Consider the following 18,460-nt stretch of genomic DNA (forward strand, 5'->3'; position numbering starts at 1 on the left):
TTGTAAACTGCTGCTTTCTCTGGGGGCATTGTTCCCATAAACTTTTATTAAGCATCAGTGATTTTACCATTCTTCCACTGAAGCTTCACCATAAGTTTGATATTTGTTCTTGCTTCAATTTTAGCAGAATTTATGTTGCTCTTTGGGGCTCTTTTCAAACTGGTGTCTTTCCTTCTTAATGCCTCAAACTAGATCCTTTTCAGACATGTTATAGTAAGTTAGTACGAGTTTATTTTGGTGCAAACAATTTTTGAGATCCATGCATAGTTTTTTCATTGTATGCATTTTCCATGAACTTTTTGAGGTCCTCTCATAATAGTATCATAGTTCAGAGAAGTCTGGCTCACATCACTGCAGCATCTTTTTTTCTTGAATAGACTTTTGACTTCCTCACACCCTGTCACCATTCCTTTTTGTATTTTTTTTTTTTTTTTGAGACAGAGTCTTGCTCTGTTGCCCAGGCTGGAGTGCAGTGGCGCTATCTCAGCTCACTGCAAGCTCCGCCTCCTGGGTTCACGCCATTCTCCTACCTCAGCCTCCCAAGCAGCTGGGATTACAGGCGCCCACCACACGCCTGGCTAGTTTTTTTGTATTTTCAGTAGAGACGGGGTTTCACTGTGTTAGCCAGGATGGTCTCGATCTCCTGACCTCATGATCCGCCCACCTCGGCCCCCCAAAGTGCTGGGATTACAGGTGTGAGCCACCTCGCCCGGCCCTTTTTGTATTTTAATTATAGTCATTGATGTGATAAAGTTAGGTTGTTCTGAATTATAACAGAGTGAAAACTATGTCACAGCATTTGTCAATACTGACAACTAGACCACTTCCAGATATGCCCTGCATTTTGGTGTAAATAATGGAACAAATAATTTTTTTTCTACTTTCATAATCATTTATTTAATTATCAGCACTTTTGGCTTATCTACAGTGAATGGGATAACGGGTAAATGTGATATTCTAGGTGGAGTATAATTAAATATCTAAAAAAGTCCCTCAAACAGTAGTTGGTTTTTAGGTTGTTTTTATTTCATCATCAGGTAAAGAGAGACGAATCTGGAGCAATACATGTTACTAAGCAAAAGCATCTTCACCTATACTATGACCTCATCAACTTTACTGTGAGTATTATTCAAATTAAATATCCCCATTTAGTTCATGTAATTGTTCTGAACCTATGATATATTAAAGCTACCAGGATTTCTGCCAAGAATTATTACCTTTAAGATCATATAAAATATGGACAGTCAGGCACCCAGGCTCGTGCCTGTAGTCCCAGCTACTTGGGAGGCTGAGGTGTGGGATAGCTTAAGCCCAGGAGTTCAAGGCTGTAGTGCTCAGTGATCGCTCCTGTGACTAGTCACTGCACTCTAGCCTGGGCAACATAGTGAGACTCTGTCTCTTAAAAAAAAAAAGTGTGTATATATATATACATACATACATATACACACACACACAGAAAGGAAGTCCTGGTTATATTGAATAAAGTCTGAATGTGGTGTGATGCCATAAATTATTGCCTTTCAACCTATGTCCTGCTGAACACAGGCAGGATTAGAAATGTAGTGTCTCGTTTAGCTCAAAGGGGAGTTTGGCTTCAGAAGAATTTAGGTGAGTTTTTTGAGGATCATTGCCCTGCTTTCTCTGTAAAACATTTTTTGTATTTTTGAGCTTTGTCTTAAATTGGTTCAGCAGCTCATGCAGCCTCTTTTTTTCTTGTGGCTGAAAACTTTGCAGAGTTCTCTTTCTACCATGCATCTCAATCCTGAGTGACTTCTTGTTTTTTTGTTTTTTTTTTTTTTTGAGATGGAGTCTTGCTCTGTAGCCCAAGCTGGAGTGCAGTGGTGTGATCTCAGCTCACTGCAAGCTCCGCCTCCTGGGTTCAAGCGATTCTCCTGCCTCAGCCTCCTGAGTAGCTGGGACTACAGGCGCCCCCACCACCACACCTGGCTAATTTTTTGTATTTTTAGTAGAGACGGGATTTCACCGTGTTAATCAGGATGGTCTTGATCTCCTGACCTCGTGATCTGCCCGCCTCGGCCTTCCAAAGTGCTGGGATTACAGGCGTGAGCCACCACGCCCGGCCACTTCTTGGTTTAAAAAGAGAGAGATTTCTTTTTGTATCAAATTTTATTTTTTCTCTCTCAAATAGTTTGTTAATTTTGAGAACAAAGTAATTATAATATTTCTGGGTTCCCATCATTAATACATTTTAGCACATCCATGTCTGGTGTCCGGTAAAACATTCTGTAGATGCATGAATATAGGCAACCCTAAATGTAAGGCAATTCCTCATTTTTCTAATAAAAAGACTGAAAAAGAGATTTTTCCTCAACTTGATAACATGTAATTTTTTAGAATATAGATGAAATAGATCTTTTCTTTACATAATTTATTGATTTAGTTGTACATTACATTTTTAACTCACAGACAGTTGTTTAGAAATAATTCTTTCTTCCATACACATTTTATGAAATAATTTTGTTCAGACTCTTAAAAGACATCAGTGTTGTCATCACCAGAATTGTCTTGTTGAATCATGTCATACAGTTTTTCAGAATTTATCATCATCACTTCTGTTTAAGATGTTTGAGATACAGTACTTTAAAAATCTGCACGAGTGTATGTGACCATTAACTGCACTGTTTTCTAAATTACCCTTAAAAGGCTTATTTACAACAGTGTCAACACTCGCAACTCTGCGGGTCTAATCTCAGGAATAATTACAAAACTTACTGAGGTTCCTTTTTTTTCTGCCATTCTCTCGTTTTCTTTTAACCAGGTGACCTGTGAGAGTACCTAAGAACTAGCACTGATTAAGGTTGTATAAGGCTAAATAATGTGATTTTTCCTAGAAAATACTTTGTTTTTCTAAATAAAATAATTAAGAGAGCACCTTATAAGAGCTTTCTGTAAAATATTTGCATATCAAACTCCCTGTTTTCTGAAAGAGATTTTTTAGAGGAGGAGAGGGGAACAAACTCTTCCCTTAGGGTGGCTAATATACAGTAATAGAGTATATTTTTTAGCATTTTCAACTTGGTTATCTTTAGTTGGACATTATGTAAATAATATCTGATGACATAGAATAGAGCATACAAATACACCAGTGTGAATACCAGAGACATAAAGGGCAGAGGAAGCACTTTGTTCTGGCTACTTCTGAATTCTGATTGAGCAGATTTTAAGATTTATTTCTTGGGAAAGGATTGGGATTGCCAAAAAAAAATTTGAAAATAAGAAATCTGATTTTATACATAACCCAAGAAATTTGTTAAAATGGCATCCTTCAGAAGATTTTTAAAGTTATTATTGTTAGTACTTTTAAAATTATAATAGTACTTATTAAAGAAAATTTGGGAGATACAGAGAAATAGAACAAAGGACTCTCATAATTTAAGAGAGATTTTGAAGGAAGTAGATTTTTAAAATAGCTTCTATTTTAAAATATGTATTGCTTCAGTGCTGACAATTGTCCTTTGACCAGCTAGGTTTATGGGCTTTACTTTGTTCTTTTGTTTTAGCAGTATCATAAAACTAGAAATGCAGAGTTTGTCATGATACTGAAGTCATTTGTGCCAGTTGCTTTTAAAAATCTTTTATAAAAAACGATATGCTCTAATCCACCTACAGCTTTTAGTCTTCTTTTACACTGTGCAAGTGTCATTTTAACATTTTCAAAAGTTAGTAGTATATTGTAGCTACTGTTCTCTGGCCTGTCACTGAGTAATTCTTGCTTTGATTGTGTTGCCATGTTAATTGTTAAATGGATAAAGTCCTCAATGTAATTTAATCGAGGAGCCAAGCTTTCTTCTTGACCCAAATGATGATGTGGGTGTGGTCTCTCTTTTGTTTTGTTGTGTGCTTGAATTACAGTGGATAAATTCACGCACAGTTGTGCTCTTAGACAGCGTAGAGAAGTTGCATGTGATTGATCGGCAAACACAAGAGGAATTGGAGACAGTGGAGATCTCAGAAGTTCAGCTGGTCTATAATAGCAGCCATTTCAAATCACTAGCCACTGGAGGAAATGTTAGCCAGGCACTGGTAAGGATAATCACTTATCTTGGTATTGCTTTGATAAACTTGGTATTTTGTTGTATTTGTTTTAGAAATAGGAACTCTGAGGAGTTACCTTTTTCTGTCTTGAGGTGTTTATTTAAAAGCCACTAGGTTGAAGTGGGTGTGAATGTGCTTGTAAGTTTTTAAGAATACAAGCTAAAACAATAATTTTTGTTCCCTTCTATTCAGAAATGTTACTTACTTAATACCAGTTTTAATTTTTATACTAAAATAATGAAGTATGGAAAATTTGTGAGAAAAACTGTAAAGTCAAAATATTTTTAGAAAGCTTAATTTGGCAGTAATAAGCCTGATAGATTTAAGGGATAAGTAACTACAGACAGGTACCCTATGAGGCTTTGGAAATATTTGAGTGATAATGGTAAAGGCTTGAACAGGTATGGTTGCTGTGGGTATTAAAAAGCAAAGATGGCTTCAAGAGAAAGAAGATACTCTAGAAATAGGTAATAGATGAGATGCAGGAGCCTAGAGAGAAGGAGGACACAACAGAGTTATGGCCTTAGCATTAATTTTATTGTATCGTTAAGCAACTACAATAATGGCCTTAAGCAATTTCCACAGATAGTTTATAGTTCAATCAACTTGAATTGTAATCTCATGTTCCTAAACCACAAATCTTTAAGTAGGAAATTTAGACCATCGTGAGACTTCCTTGGATCATTTTTTGAAAAAAATAGTAATGATGGTAATATTTAATGAGTGACTATAGCATGATGTGTAGGCTTTGCTCAAATCTCCCTCATATTAAAACTTCAGAGCGTAAAATATATATGAAAGGGTCTTCCAGCCTCCCACTTTAAAAACCAAGAAAAGTCAGAATAAGAAATGATAGTGCAATATAATTCACTAAGTGATAATAATAATTACTGTTCCATACTTTATTTTCTTGTGTTTGAATGGTATTAAAAATACCAGTGGACTTTGAAATTGTACTTTTAGCCAAGATAGAGTTGTGGGGAATTAGATTTACTCTCCTGCTTGAAATAACCGAAGAAGGTGAAGGAGAAGGGAGGGGGAGGGGGAGGGGAAGGGGGAGGGAAGAAGAAGAAAAGTAAACAGCAGTTCTTAAGACACTGGACATCTGTAATGACGGACAGCAATCTCTCACAAAATGGGGAACAAATGCTGTGAACTCTGTGATTGTCCTAGCTTCCAGCCTCCAGAGGGCATCTGGGCTGTGGAGGAACCCAATTGGAGCCTAGAAGACTCCATGAGTTGAGAAGACACAGCTGAGATTGCAGGAAGACAAAATTGGGTTGAGTTTGGTTGAGTGCTGGGGCGCACTATGAAAGAGTGTTCATCAACTCCTCAGCAAATGCATACAAGGAAGCTGCCCAAGGACCAGGAAAGAGCCATTTGAAACTTTAGAGGCCGTATCTAGTGCTTACACAGGGCTGGGGCTTGTTACATCAGCCAGAATGGAAAGCTTCATGATTCACAGGACAGTGGGTAGAGACCTCAGAGTCGTCTTGCCTCACCTAGAATCCTGGTCCCAGCTAAACACTTAAAAGTAAGACCAGAAAGGATCAAACCCCGTTTCCAAATCACTTATCTTCTAGAACAAAGCACAAAAAAAAAAAATTAACACTTTGGGAGGCGAGGTGGGTGGATCACAAGGTCAGGAGGGAGACCATCCTGGCTAAAGTGAAACCCAGCTACTCTGGGGAGCCTGTAGTGCTACTCTGTAGGCTGAGGCAGGAGAATGGTGTGAACCTGGGAGGTGGAGCTTGCAGGGAGCCGAGATCACCCCACTGCACTCAAGCCTGGGCGACAGCGAGACTCCGTCTAAAAAAAAAAAAAAAAAAATGGAATACAGAAAGATCCAGAAACCAACAAGTTAAAATTCACAATGTCTCTCATCCAATTAGAGATTACTAGGTATGCAAAGAAGAAAAACAACCTATAATGAGGAGAAAAATAAAAACTAACTCACACCTGACATAAATGTTAGCAGACAAAGACATAAAAGTTATTATAACTATACTCTTTAGTTAAAAAAGTTAAGTAGAGACATGGAAGATATTTAAAAAGATGCACATCAGACTTCTAGAGATGAAAACCAGTGCTTATAGATGAAAAAAAATGCCCTGGATGGGATTAATGGCAGATTAGGCAACACAGAAAAAACGATTAATGAATTTGAAGATACAACAGAAATTATACAAAATGAAACACAGAAAAATAATTTTAAGAAATAGTATTAGCGAACTGTGAGAACACGTCAGATAGCCTAATGTACGTGTAGTTACAATCTCTAAAGGAAAGGAGAGAAGAAATTGGAAAAAATAATGGTCAAAAACTTTTCTAAAACTGTAGACACACACGTTTAAGAAGCTCAGTGAACCCAAGCACAACTAAAATAAACTGTATATGAATTGATCAAAATTAGTGATAAGGAGAAAAATTTTAAAGCAACCAGTGGGAAAAAAAGACACATTAAATGCAGAGGAGCAATAATTATGAGAACACATTTCTCATCAGATAGTCGGCAGTGATCTGTAAAGATTTAGAAGTGGACAATGAACACTTGGGGCACTGCTCAACATCATTAGGTATTAGGGATCAAATACCTAATCAAAATCAAATGAAATACTGCTTCACACCCACTGGGAAGTGGGAAGGCTATCATAAAAAAAAGAATAACAAGTGTTGGCAAGGATGTGGCGATATTGGAAGCCTCATAGATTGATGGTAGGAAACCAAAATGGTGCAAATGCTGTGGAAGATGGTTTGGCACTTTATTAAAAAGTTAATCATTGAGGCCGGGCATGGTGGCTCTTGCCTGTAATCCCAGCACTTTGGGAGGCCGAGGCGGGAGGATCACCTGAGGTCAGGAGTTCGAGACCAGCCTGGGCAACGTAGTGAAACCCTGTCTCTACTAAAAATACAAAAATCAGCTAGACTTGGTGGTAAGCACCTGTAATCCCAGCTACTCGGAAGGTGGAGGCAGGAGAATCGCTTGAACCTGGGAGGCAGAGGTTGCAGTGAGCCGAGATTGTGCCACTGCACTCCAGCCTGGGGTACAGAGTGAGACTCTGTCTTAAAAAAAAAAAAAAAAGTTAAACATTGAATTACCAATCTGACCCAGAAGTTCTGCTCCTGTGTTTCCAAAAGAGTTGGAAATACATGCTTATATAAAAACTTGTATATGAACACACATAGTAGTATTGTTCTTCATAACTGAAGAGTGAAAACAATCTAAATATTCACTAACTGGTAAAGGGATGTACAAAATGTGGCATAGCCATTTAATAGAATACTCTTCCACAGTGAAAAGTATGACAACTGATACTTGGCTACAACATGGATGAACCTTAAAAATACTAAGTGAAAGAAGACATACAATAAGAGCACATTTTTGTTTAATTCTATTGATATAAAATGTCTAGAAAAGGTCAATGTAATTTAGAGACAGATGTACATTAGTGGTTACCTGGGTTTGGAGGTGGGAATGGGATTGACTACAGATGGGTACAAGGATCTTTGCAGAGTGATGATAATGTTCTCAAAATGGGTTTTGATAATGGCTGAACAACTATGAATTTACTAAAAAATCATTGAATTGTGTGGCTAATGAGTGAATTTTATGGTGTATGTTATATCTCAATACTGTTGTTTAACAAAAGCAATTGACCGTCTAAAACAAAAATAATGTGTTGTGAAGTTTATGATCTATAGAAGCAGTATATATAACAAAAATAGTACATAGCGCCGGGATGTAGGAGATGAAAGTACATCATTGCAAGGTTCTTACAGCATATGTCAAACATTATTTAAATGTAGACTGAGATAAATTACACATTGTAAACTATAATCACTAAAAAAGGCGTGTAACTAGTAAGTCATTAATAGTGACGAAATGTTAAAAAATACATTAAATACAAAGGAATTTTTTTAACCTTTTTTGTATGTATGTTTTTTTTCCAGGCTTTGGTTGGAGAGAAGGCTTGTTATCAATCCATCAGTAGCTATGGTGGTCAGATCTTTTATTTGGGGACAAAAGTAAGCTCTTTTACTCTGTGAGTTGGTATTTCTATGTATCGGGGTAGTTGAGGCTGAAGGAGATTGCTGGTAAAGAGGGCAGTATATTGCGAAGTGAATATTGATCAGCAATTATCCAAAATGGTTTGTGGTTAGGTAGTCATAATTTTTAGTTAATTATTTTTTTTTCCTCCACTTTTAGACATATTCTTTACTTTTGTTTAGGTGCTGGCTAATAGGATGCTTATTTTCTTGATTCAGAGTTGTGCTTTTGTAAGCTTCCTTCACATTTTTGTTTTTATGATCAGACAGCTACCTAATCGTCGATATTTGTCATGTAATTAAGATGGCTTTTAGCTTAGATCAGCCTAGGATGCTGATTAAAATGCATTGAGGTATTTGACTTAGAATAGAATTGTTGGAATAGGAACTTTTTGTATCTCAATTTATCTCAATTTGTTCCTGTGCTTTTTTAAAAATATGGAGAAACATTTCTTCATTATTAAAATTTAACCAAAATATTGCCAAGTCAGTAGAGGGAAATGAGCTTGGGCTTTCCTTGCTTCTTGTCCATGGAATTAACTCCTTCTTGGACTGTAGGCCTTTAAATATTTGACTTACTCTTTAATGTGGGTTCTAGGCCAGATGCGTTGGCTCACACCTGTAATCCCAGCACTTTGGAAGGCCTCGGCGGGCAGATCACATGAGGCTGAGAGTTCAAGACCAGCCTGGCCAACGTGGCAAAACCCTGTCTCTAGTAAAAATACAAAAATTAGCCAGTTGTGGTGACAGGCGCCTGTAATCTCAGCTACTCAAGAAGCTGAGGAATGAGAATCATTTGAACCCCGGAGGAGGAGGTTGCAGTGAGCCAAGATCCCGCTGCTGCACTCCAGCCTGGGCAACAGAGCGAGACTCTGTCCCAAAAAAAAGAAAAGCGTTCTTGAAGACCCATTAGTAAATTCTAAGATATACTTCTAACTGTATTATGAAATGTTTTACTTAAAGAGCTGTCAAGTGAGATGTGGGACTATGACGAATGTATCTCCCAAAGAAGTCTGTTAAGGGTGATCATTTTAATTTCCATCTCTTTACTTTTCAGTCTGTTTATGTGATGATGCTGAGGAGCTGGAGAGAGGTGAGTTCCAAGTAATTTCACATGTCAGAGTTACTGAATTGATAGCTTCTTAACATTTCTGTTTTGACTTTTCAGAAGATTATTTGGTAAGCTTCTTAATTTCAGAATGTACATGAAAACTATTATAGCTGTTAGGTACTTGATTTGCTAGAACTGACATTATAAGTTAGAATTAGGTTTGTCTACATATATTAGAAAATTCAAAATAATAGTGGCTTAAATAAGATTTCTGTGTCATGTAAAAGCAACCTGGAGCTAGGTGGTCCGCAACTGTTGTAGGAATTCCATAAGCTTAAGCGTGCTGTCCTGTTCCACCATGTTTGTCTTTGATGTTCTGGTCTCAGGGTCATTTTATAATTCAGTGTGGTTGCTAGAGCTCCAGCTGTTACCACATTTTAGGAAGGAAGAAAGAGAAAAATAAAGGATGTCTCCTACCTCTTAAGATGACATCCCAGAAATACCAGACAACACTTCCACTTGTCATTAGCCAGAGCTTAGTCACATTGTTCCCAGTGGCTACGAGGTAGTCTTAGAAATATCCTTCAGCTGCTATATTGCTGTCTCAAATAAACATGGGGTTTGTTACTACCAAGGAGGGAGAAATCAATGTTGTGATAAACAACTAGCCATTTCTCCTACAATGACATTCCAGCTATTACCCCTTTTCATATTTAGGCCCTGTGGCTGTCTATACTAGCCTATACAGTCACTATACTATCTAGTGCTTTAAGATATTTTTCTTTGAAATAAGATATTCACATAATTATTAAAATAATTTTTGCCACTAAGCAGCAACTTCTGGAAAGATTTGAGGTGGAATAGGAATTCTGAGGTGACTGGTCGGACAAAGGGGTCTGATTTCTCTCATTTTTCCATTTAGAGAGTGGATCATCTCCTGAAACAAGATTGTCTTACAGAAGCCTTGGCTCTTGCGTGGTCTTTCCATGAAGGAAAAGCAAAAGCTGTAGTGGGTGAGTAGACAGAATTACAGTGTAGTAGACATGGTTCTCCTGGAGTAGAGGGAACGGATAGTACTAACCACTCACAGGACACTTTTAGCTGAGTGTTCAAGTGTTTATAAATTTATAAACAGGATGCTATTAAACCTTATAGACTTTCAGTTAAGAAGGTTAAGGTGACAAATAGAGGGTATAGAAATTAAAATGTCACTTTAAAAATTATTTTGTAAGGAAATTACTATTAGAACGAAAGAGAAGTACATTGATGTGCTATCTGGTCCAGTAGATTTGAGGTGTTCCTATTATGGTGTATTATCCAACATTTTGATACCTAAGGATTGTTACAATTATACCTGATGTTACACGTCTTATGAATATGAAACCAGACATAGTGTCACTACTAAAGATGTAGACTAACTTTTGTTTTTTTGTTGGATTTTCCTTCTCTGCAGGATTATCAGGGGATGCCAGTAAGCGAAAGGCTATTGTTGCAGACCGGGTGAGTGTTTTAATAGGGCCTTTACTAGAATGCAGTACAGATTTGCTTTTGGCATTTGCTCATATCTTTGGGCATGAGTACGTAAATGGCTACAATCTAGGAGAGAGTGTATTAAACACACACACACACACACACACACTTGGGGTCAGGGGTTCAAGAGTAGCATGGGCAAAATAGCAAGACCTCATCTCTACAAAAAATAAAAAAATTAGCTAGGCATGGTAGTATGCACCTGTAGTCCTAGCTACTTGGGAGGCCGAGGCCAGAGGATCACTTGAGGCTAGGAGTTCAAGGCTACAGTTGAGCTATGATTGCACCACTGCACTCCAGCCTGGGTGACAGAGTGAGACCTGTATCTAAAAAAAAAAAAAAAAAAAAAAAAAAAAAAAAAAAAAAAATTCCGGTTACAATTCTCTGTGTCATCTTGAATACTTTTAAAATTCTTTCTTAATCACCTTTTCTTTTTCCCTTGCTCACTCTTTTATGAAGGTAATAAAGTACATAGCCAAAAGCCAGCAGGAAGGAGGAGGAAGAAAACCTGGGAAATTTCTGAACCAAGTAATAGGCCAGAGAAAATTGACATTTGTCAGTTTTTATGAACTTATTAAGTAACTGTGAGAAATACTGTATGTGCAATGTTTGTGTTGCCCAGAACCAGCAGAGAGGGTTAATGTTTTAATGTTATTATCAATTAGCATCAATATAATTGATGCTATTTAATACTGACTTTCCGTTCCTACTCCAGACTGGGCTGAATTAATTGACTATAGTATTTCTTCCCTTTTGTTGTGTAAATGCATTGGTAAAAATTATATTCCAGATTAATAGAAACATTTGTAGAAACATTTGTAGAAAACTTGGATAGAAGTCGGTCACTCCTTAGACTCCGAATGATTTGCTCATCTGTGCTCTTTAGGGAAACACCTAAGGCAGAGGATTACTGAAGAATTTGAATGTTTCATTTTCTGAGCAGTGTAGATACCACTGAGGTCTAGAACATAGAGATATTTCTTAAGAAAGATTAGCAAATTAGTACTAGCCCTGAGGCTGAAAGAAATGAGACTAGAGTTTTAAAAAGTTGGTAAATAAAGCCACTAACATTTTCAATTATAATTTTAATATAACATTCGAATTCTATATTATTTAGGAGGGCCACATAAATATTGAAAAACTTTAGAGATATATTTTAATGGCTATGCCAGGCTATTTTCCTTACAGATGGTAGAAATCCTATTCCATTATGCAGATCGAGCTCTGAAAAAGTGCCCAGACCAAGGAAAAATCCAAGTGATGGAGCAGCATTTTCAGGTACACGTTTGCATGTGCTTCTGGTAGACAGTGCTCTGGATAGGTCTAATACTGCTCTTTTATGTCACTTGAGAATGTGACTTTCATTTTTGGTTAAACATGTTTTTAGTATTCAAAACTTTATTGAAGGGCTTGTAGAACATTCTAAATGATTATATTTTTAAGTAATGGGTATAAATGAGTAAAACGTTGTGGAGTGTTACTTAGCACTTAGCTGCTTAGTGCTGTGTGGAAGGAAAGGATATACGTGTGAAGATCCTTTCCTGTAAACTGATACCTTATAGTGGCTGACATCTTGCTGGTGACTGATATTTATGTTAACTAGGTTATTTAGTACTGCCAGGGTTTAAATTTAGTTCTCCTAGGAGCACCTATAACTTAAGAATAATAGATCAATCACAAAAAATATATATATGATCTATAAAATATGCTAAAGAAAGACCTTTAGTTTATCTTGGAACTTAATGAAAATGAAAGCCGAAGAACAATGTACAGACGTGTATAGTATTTATTATGCAGGTTTTTCTTTCTGCAGTGCTCTCCGGTTATATTCATTGCACATCTCTGTTCCCCATTCCTACTGCTCCTTTTCCTCTCCCTACCTCCTCTTTTAACAAATATTTGAGTGTCCAACACAGGGGTCAGCAGACTTTTTCTAAAAAGACTCAGATGGCAGAGTTTAGGCTTTACAGGCTACAGTGGTCTCTGTCACATCTTTTTCTTCCTTTTTTTGTTTTTTGATTTTTTAAGCAACTCCTTAAAATTGTAAAGTCCATTCTTAGCTGTGAACAATACAGAAACAGGCTTTGGGCAGGATTTGGCTAAAGTGTGTGTCCTGTGGTCTAATAAGTACTTGGTACTGGGCAATAGTGGGTGAAATTTACATGATCTTTACTCTCTTAAAGTTTGTAGTCTAGTCAAAATAATGTGTTTTTTTGGTTTACATTAATGGAAATATTTAGAAGAAATCTAGGGATTTTGAAGTTCTAAAGAGCAGGCACAGGTCCTATCTTTTTATATTCTATTTGATGCTTGTAACATTGGAAGACAAGAATAGATATGGCAGTTAAGAGTTGGCTGGTATCAGAGAAGCATTTGGCTTCCTGAACTGTACTGTTCAATGCCACGCTAGTGAGCTTCTGGTAGAGTAAGTGTTATTACTCTGTTTGGATGCTTATTAATCAGTAGAGAAGGAGAAATAAGCCTAGATAATAATTATAAAAATAAATAAGAAGACATATGGTAGAAAGAAAGCATTTGGGAACAAAACTGTTTGGAAACAATACCTTATATATAAATACTTGTGTATACCAACGCAGTATAGATAGAAAACTTAATATTTGTAACAAGAATATACCTATCAGCAATAGGTTGTAGGAACTCTGGCCATTGGAAGGTATATTTTGTTGAAAAAAATCATCTAGTAGAAAAAACTAGGAGGGGTGAATGGAATGAGTATGTGTGTGTGTGGAGAATATAGAAACCACCATGTTAGGGAAAACGTGGTAGAGAGCTTCTTTCTAAAAGACGAAAGGAACAAAGGTGATGTTCTGATGGAGAAATAGTAAAGAATCTCAGATACAGGAACTGTAGATGGTAGTTTCTGATGCAGACTGCAGAATGTACAGAGAAACAAATGTTAGTAGTAATGTGCCCTGTAACCATCTAGCTACCTGTTAGAAGTCTCATTCTTTTGGTAGGAATATTTGATAAAATTTTTGATTTATCAGTGATTTAGTCTCATAGGAGGTAAAGGAAACAATGGAGGCGGCTATTTCTCTGGATTTAATTTTTACTAATGATTGGGGAAGTAGAAGAGATAGACCCTTGAGAGAAGAATTATCACTTTATTTTAACAATCATAATAATGATGAAAAATATACATAGCATGAGTCCAGTATTTTAGAAAGCAAATATCTCAGAAAAAAATACGGATATAATCACATGGCTACAGGCTCCAAAAAAAGAATGAGTTCGCAAGGAACAGGAAATTCTAAAATTTTGACCATTCAAGGAGAAAGTAATGTTGAAAGAAGGTTCTACCTGCAAATCACAGAACATCTATAAATATGGAGAAAGGCGTATAACTAAAGATACATACCAGAAGTATCATGAACTTGTAAGACTGTCAGAAAGGAGAATGATATGGCACAGACTGTGCCTACCAAAATGCTGTGGAGTACAAAATAGGGATTTTTAGCAAAGATTTACTGAGCACATACGATGTGCCAGGTACTATGTAAAGTGTGTGACATGTATTTTTATTCTCACAACCACCCCAGGGAGTAGGTGTCATTTTTAATCCCCATTTTATAGAGGAGGAAACAGGCTTAGAGGAGTGAAGTGAAGTGAAGTTACAAGGTAATATTATAGTAAATGCTGGAGCCGGGACTCATATCCAGGTCTTTGTGACTTCAAAGCCCAGTTCTTAACTAATCATTGTATTATATTGTTATTTTAAGAGCAAGCACAGGGAGAAGATGAGTGAGAAGGGGTGATATTAATAAATGACCAAGAATGAGAATTACAGCAAGCATCTAAACTGTTTAATACTTAACTGTGTGGCTGGCACTGTTACAGACCCTTTATACATGTTTATTAACTCATTTAATTCTTACCATAACTCTGTAAGGTGGCTGCTGTTACTATTCACATTTGTAAATGACGCCAAGGCACAGACAGGTTAAATGATTTGTTCCAGGTCACAAAGCTAATAGAGAGCTAGGATTTGAATTCAAGCAGTGGGCTTCAGGGTTCACATCCTGACTGCCGCACTATACCATGGAACAGTGCTCCTCATTTTGACTCCATTTTCGTGACCACAGAGAATGGTTTTAAAGTGGAAAAGTCCAGATAAGTGTATTTAAAAACTGAAGCCTACCATATGTAATATGTAATATCATTATGATTGTTCACCTCTCAAGACCCAGTAGAATTATAATCCATGATACTGTTGAAACAATCTGGGCCAACATGAATAATTTGCAAGTAACTTTTCATTAGTTTTCAAATAAGGCATTCTTGATTAGTGTGGAGTATATACAGGGAGATACAATTTATTCCATTCAGGAGGACAGTTTTCTTCTGGAAAACGTGACCTTCAGTGCATTAGGATGGGCGAAATGCATGCACTGTCAGCCAGTGCATGTTTGTTTTGTTTAATCATATTTAATCATAAAATAATTATATAGGTTGACTTTTAAAGTGGTTTTTTTTTTGTTGTTGTTGTTTGTTTGTTTTTTTAAGTCGAGTGGACTTTGGAGACTATCTGCTGACATCCCTGATGTGATTTGTGAATGTTTTCCTTGAATTCACCTCAAAACAACCATGTTAAACTCATATAATTACCTTTTTGAAAGGAATATAAAGATAATATATTCCTGGAATGCCTGTGATATAACATAATTGATTTCATTAAAGCATTTGCCTAATTTTTCCATTATCTTTGTGGCTGGAATAGATTAGTAAATAGCAAATAGATTTGCAACTAGATAAATATTTCTACCCAAAAATATTCTTTGCTGGCTTAGTATTAATTACATCTTAGGACTCTTTCATACCCAAGTTTTTATCATTGATTTGGGTGAAAATTTAGTGACTGGCCTGTCAAATCTAGGTAGTGTCAAGAACCAAAGTTCAAAGTGATTTTGACAAGAAAGTGCAATCAAAATCATCATAAGTTGAAATTTAATGAGGATTAACATCAAGACTTAGATTCATTAGATTCAAATAATCAAATTATGTGAGTACTGGATCGGGAAGATCTAGGTGGACAGGATTTTAGTTGACCGTAAACTTAGTATGAGCCAACTGTGTGTTAAGACACAGATACAGGAAAGTACTAGTACTACTGGGTTGCCTGTTTGAAATAAAACTGCTAAGTCATTTTGTAGGCTGCTGATAAACTCAGCCACATCCCACAACTGAGATGGTGGACGGTTTTAAAAACAACAGGTAAAAAAAATACTGGGTTGTTTAATCTGAGGAGAAAGTAAGTGGAGATATGCCCGCCTAGAGATGGTGGAAGCTGTCCTATGGGATTAGCCGTATTGCTCCAGAGGGAAGGCCTAGTATATAGTGGGTAGAAATTAGGAGAAGATGTGTTTCAATTTAAAATGACCTACTCACGTTGTAACAGCTCTTGGATTTATGCACCTCTTATTACGGAATGTATTCAAATAAAGGCAAGGTGAGCAACTGATAGAAGTGTTTTTAAAACACTTTTTTTTTTTGCTCAGTAGGAAGGTCTTAGATTCTCTCTCAGTCTCAAGAAGCTATTATTGGAGACATAAGTAACCTCTAGCCGAGTTAGTTGAAATTCCTATTAAGACTGATTTCTGTCACAGCCAAAATACTGAGAATTTGTGTTTTACCAGCAGGTGGCACCTCCTGCCTGCTGCCTTAATTTTAATCTTTACCCTTGGTGAGGAGCCTCACCCTTTCCTTAGAGTCAGAATATGTAAGGCTATTCACTATTTTTGCTTTTCTCCAAAGATCAATATTTGTCCTGTCTTAGTTACAGAAAATAACTTTTGGATCTTGTCACATTTTGGACAGATTGTGGCTTTTATTTAAGAAGAGATTTAAACCTATAATTATAATTTATTTTGTATCATAACTATTATAGTAGGATAAAAAGGAATTAAAGTATTTCTGTCTCATACATCTTGAGACTTGCCTTTTCTTCTGGCTTTCCTCATATGCATTTATATATGTTCAAGTGTTTCCCACCCTAAAACTAAGTCAAGCAGCAAACAAATTCTTTTTTTGCCCCACACCGTCTCTAATATCCTGTGCTTTCTTGTTCATCCGTTTTTTATAGAGCCAGACATCTTACAAGAGTTGTCTCTGGCCAGGGATGATGGCTCATGCCTGTAATCCCAGCAATTTGGGAGGCCGAAGTCAGTAGATCACTTGAGCTCAGGAGTTCAAGACAGCCTTGGCAACATAGCAAAACCTTGTCTCTACACACACACACAAAATTAGCTGGGAGTGGTGGTGCACAGCTATAGTCCCAGCTACTCTGGAGGCTGGGTGGGAGGTTCGCTTGAGCCTGGGAGGCCGAGGCTGCAGTGAGCCAAGATCACAGCACTGCACTCCAACCTGGGTGACAGAGCAAGACCTTGTCTCCAAAAAAAAAAAAAAAAAAGAGAGTTGTCTCCATTTCCTCATCTCCTTCTCTTTCCTTAACCTATTCCATGTCTATAAATTCTGTGGACCCTTTTATTTTTCATCTTACTGGTCCTTAGCAGCATTTAGCACATGAAGACTTCTTGAAATCTTCATGTGCTTCCCTGATACCATGCATTCCAGTTTTTTCTCTCCCTCTCCGACTGCTTATTGATTTTCTTTGTTTGTTCTTCTTCCTTTTCTTTACTTAACCAAGAAATGTTAGGATTCTTCACAATACCCTTGTCTTCTATTTTTATTACAATGTTTGTCAAGATGTCTGTGTACCATTTACTTCAAAAATCATTTGAAGATGTTTGGTTTTTTTTTTTTTTTTTTTTTTTGAGACGGAGTCTCGCTCTGTCCCCCAGGCTGGAGTGCAGTGGCCAGATCTCAGCTCACTGCAAGCTCCGCCTCCCGGGTTCACGCCATTCTCCTGCCTCAGCCTCCCGAGTAGTTGGGACTACAGGCGCCCGCCACCGCGCCCGGCTAGTTTTCTGTATTTTTTTAGTAGAGACGGGGTTTCACTGTGTTAGCCAGGATGGTCTCGATCTCCTGACCTCGTGATCCGCCCGTCTCGGCCTCCCAAAGTGCTGGGATTACAGGCTTGAGCCACCGCGCCCAGCCGTTGAAGATGTTTGTTAAAAATACTTTTTATTTCCCAGGCCTACTGAATCACCCTCTGGGGTTGGTGACCAGGATTTGTAGTCAGCTCTCAAGATGTCCCTTAAGCACATCAAAGTTGATGAATCACTGCTTTCCATTCTTCCCTAGGTGATACAGGCACATGACTCTCTTAACCAGTGTTAACATCAAAGTTGACAAATCACTGCTTTCCATTCTTCCCTAGGTGACATAGGCACATGACTGTCTAACTGGTGTTAGCAACCTAGATTGCTCTTCTGAATTCTGAGATCTATAGAGTAAGGTGCCCATTTACATTTTCGCTTGGATGTTTTGTAGGTACCTCAGACTCAATAACTGTTTCCTCACAAAGCCTTTTCTGAGGATTCCTGTGTTAGTGAGTGGATCCACCATGCACCTAACGCAAATTAGGTGATTCTTGTCCTTTACTTGTTCCTGGCTATTCTGCCTCCTGACAGTTTCTCTCATCTGTTTCCACCATGTCCTTGTACACATTCTTACTGTACTTCATTTCATTTTCTACACAGCAGCCAAGGAGAAATGTATATCAAATCTAGATATGATGCTTCCCTAATTTTAAAATATTTCAAGGACTTCCTGTTGTTTCTGAGGTAGAGACTCAATTTCCTACTATTTTCTAAGGCTCTGCATAGTCTACTCTTGCCTAACTGCCCCCAATTCTCT

The 18,460-nt window shown here is 37.3% G+C and overlaps 1 protein-coding gene across 2 annotated transcripts in view; it reads left to right on the forward strand.

The window, feature by feature from the left end:
- VPS8 (VPS8 subunit of CORVET complex) overlaps nt 1-18,460 on the forward strand; it is a 249,543-nt gene that overhangs the window by 47,705 nt on the left and 183,378 nt on the right. For both annotated transcript variants that reach the window (XM_050778327.1, XM_050778328.1), the window contains exons 14-20: nt 1,038-1,118; nt 3,874-4,044; nt 8,008-8,082; nt 9,161-9,196; nt 10,077-10,167; nt 10,608-10,654; nt 11,873-11,962. In XM_050778327.1, coding sequence (XP_050634284.1) covers nt 1,038-1,118; nt 3,874-4,044; nt 8,008-8,082; nt 9,161-9,196; nt 10,077-10,167; nt 10,608-10,654; nt 11,873-11,962 — 591 coding nt within the window. The remainder of the gene's footprint in view (nt 1-1,037; nt 1,119-3,873; nt 4,045-8,007; nt 8,083-9,160; nt 9,197-10,076; nt 10,168-10,607; nt 10,655-11,872; nt 11,963-18,460) is intronic.

Source organism: Macaca thibetana, chromosome 2 (genome assembly GCF_024542745.1).
Source record: "Macaca thibetana thibetana isolate TM-01 chromosome 2, ASM2454274v1, whole genome shotgun sequence".
NCBI classification, from domain to species: domain Eukaryota; kingdom Metazoa; phylum Chordata; class Mammalia; order Primates; family Cercopithecidae; genus Macaca; species Macaca thibetana.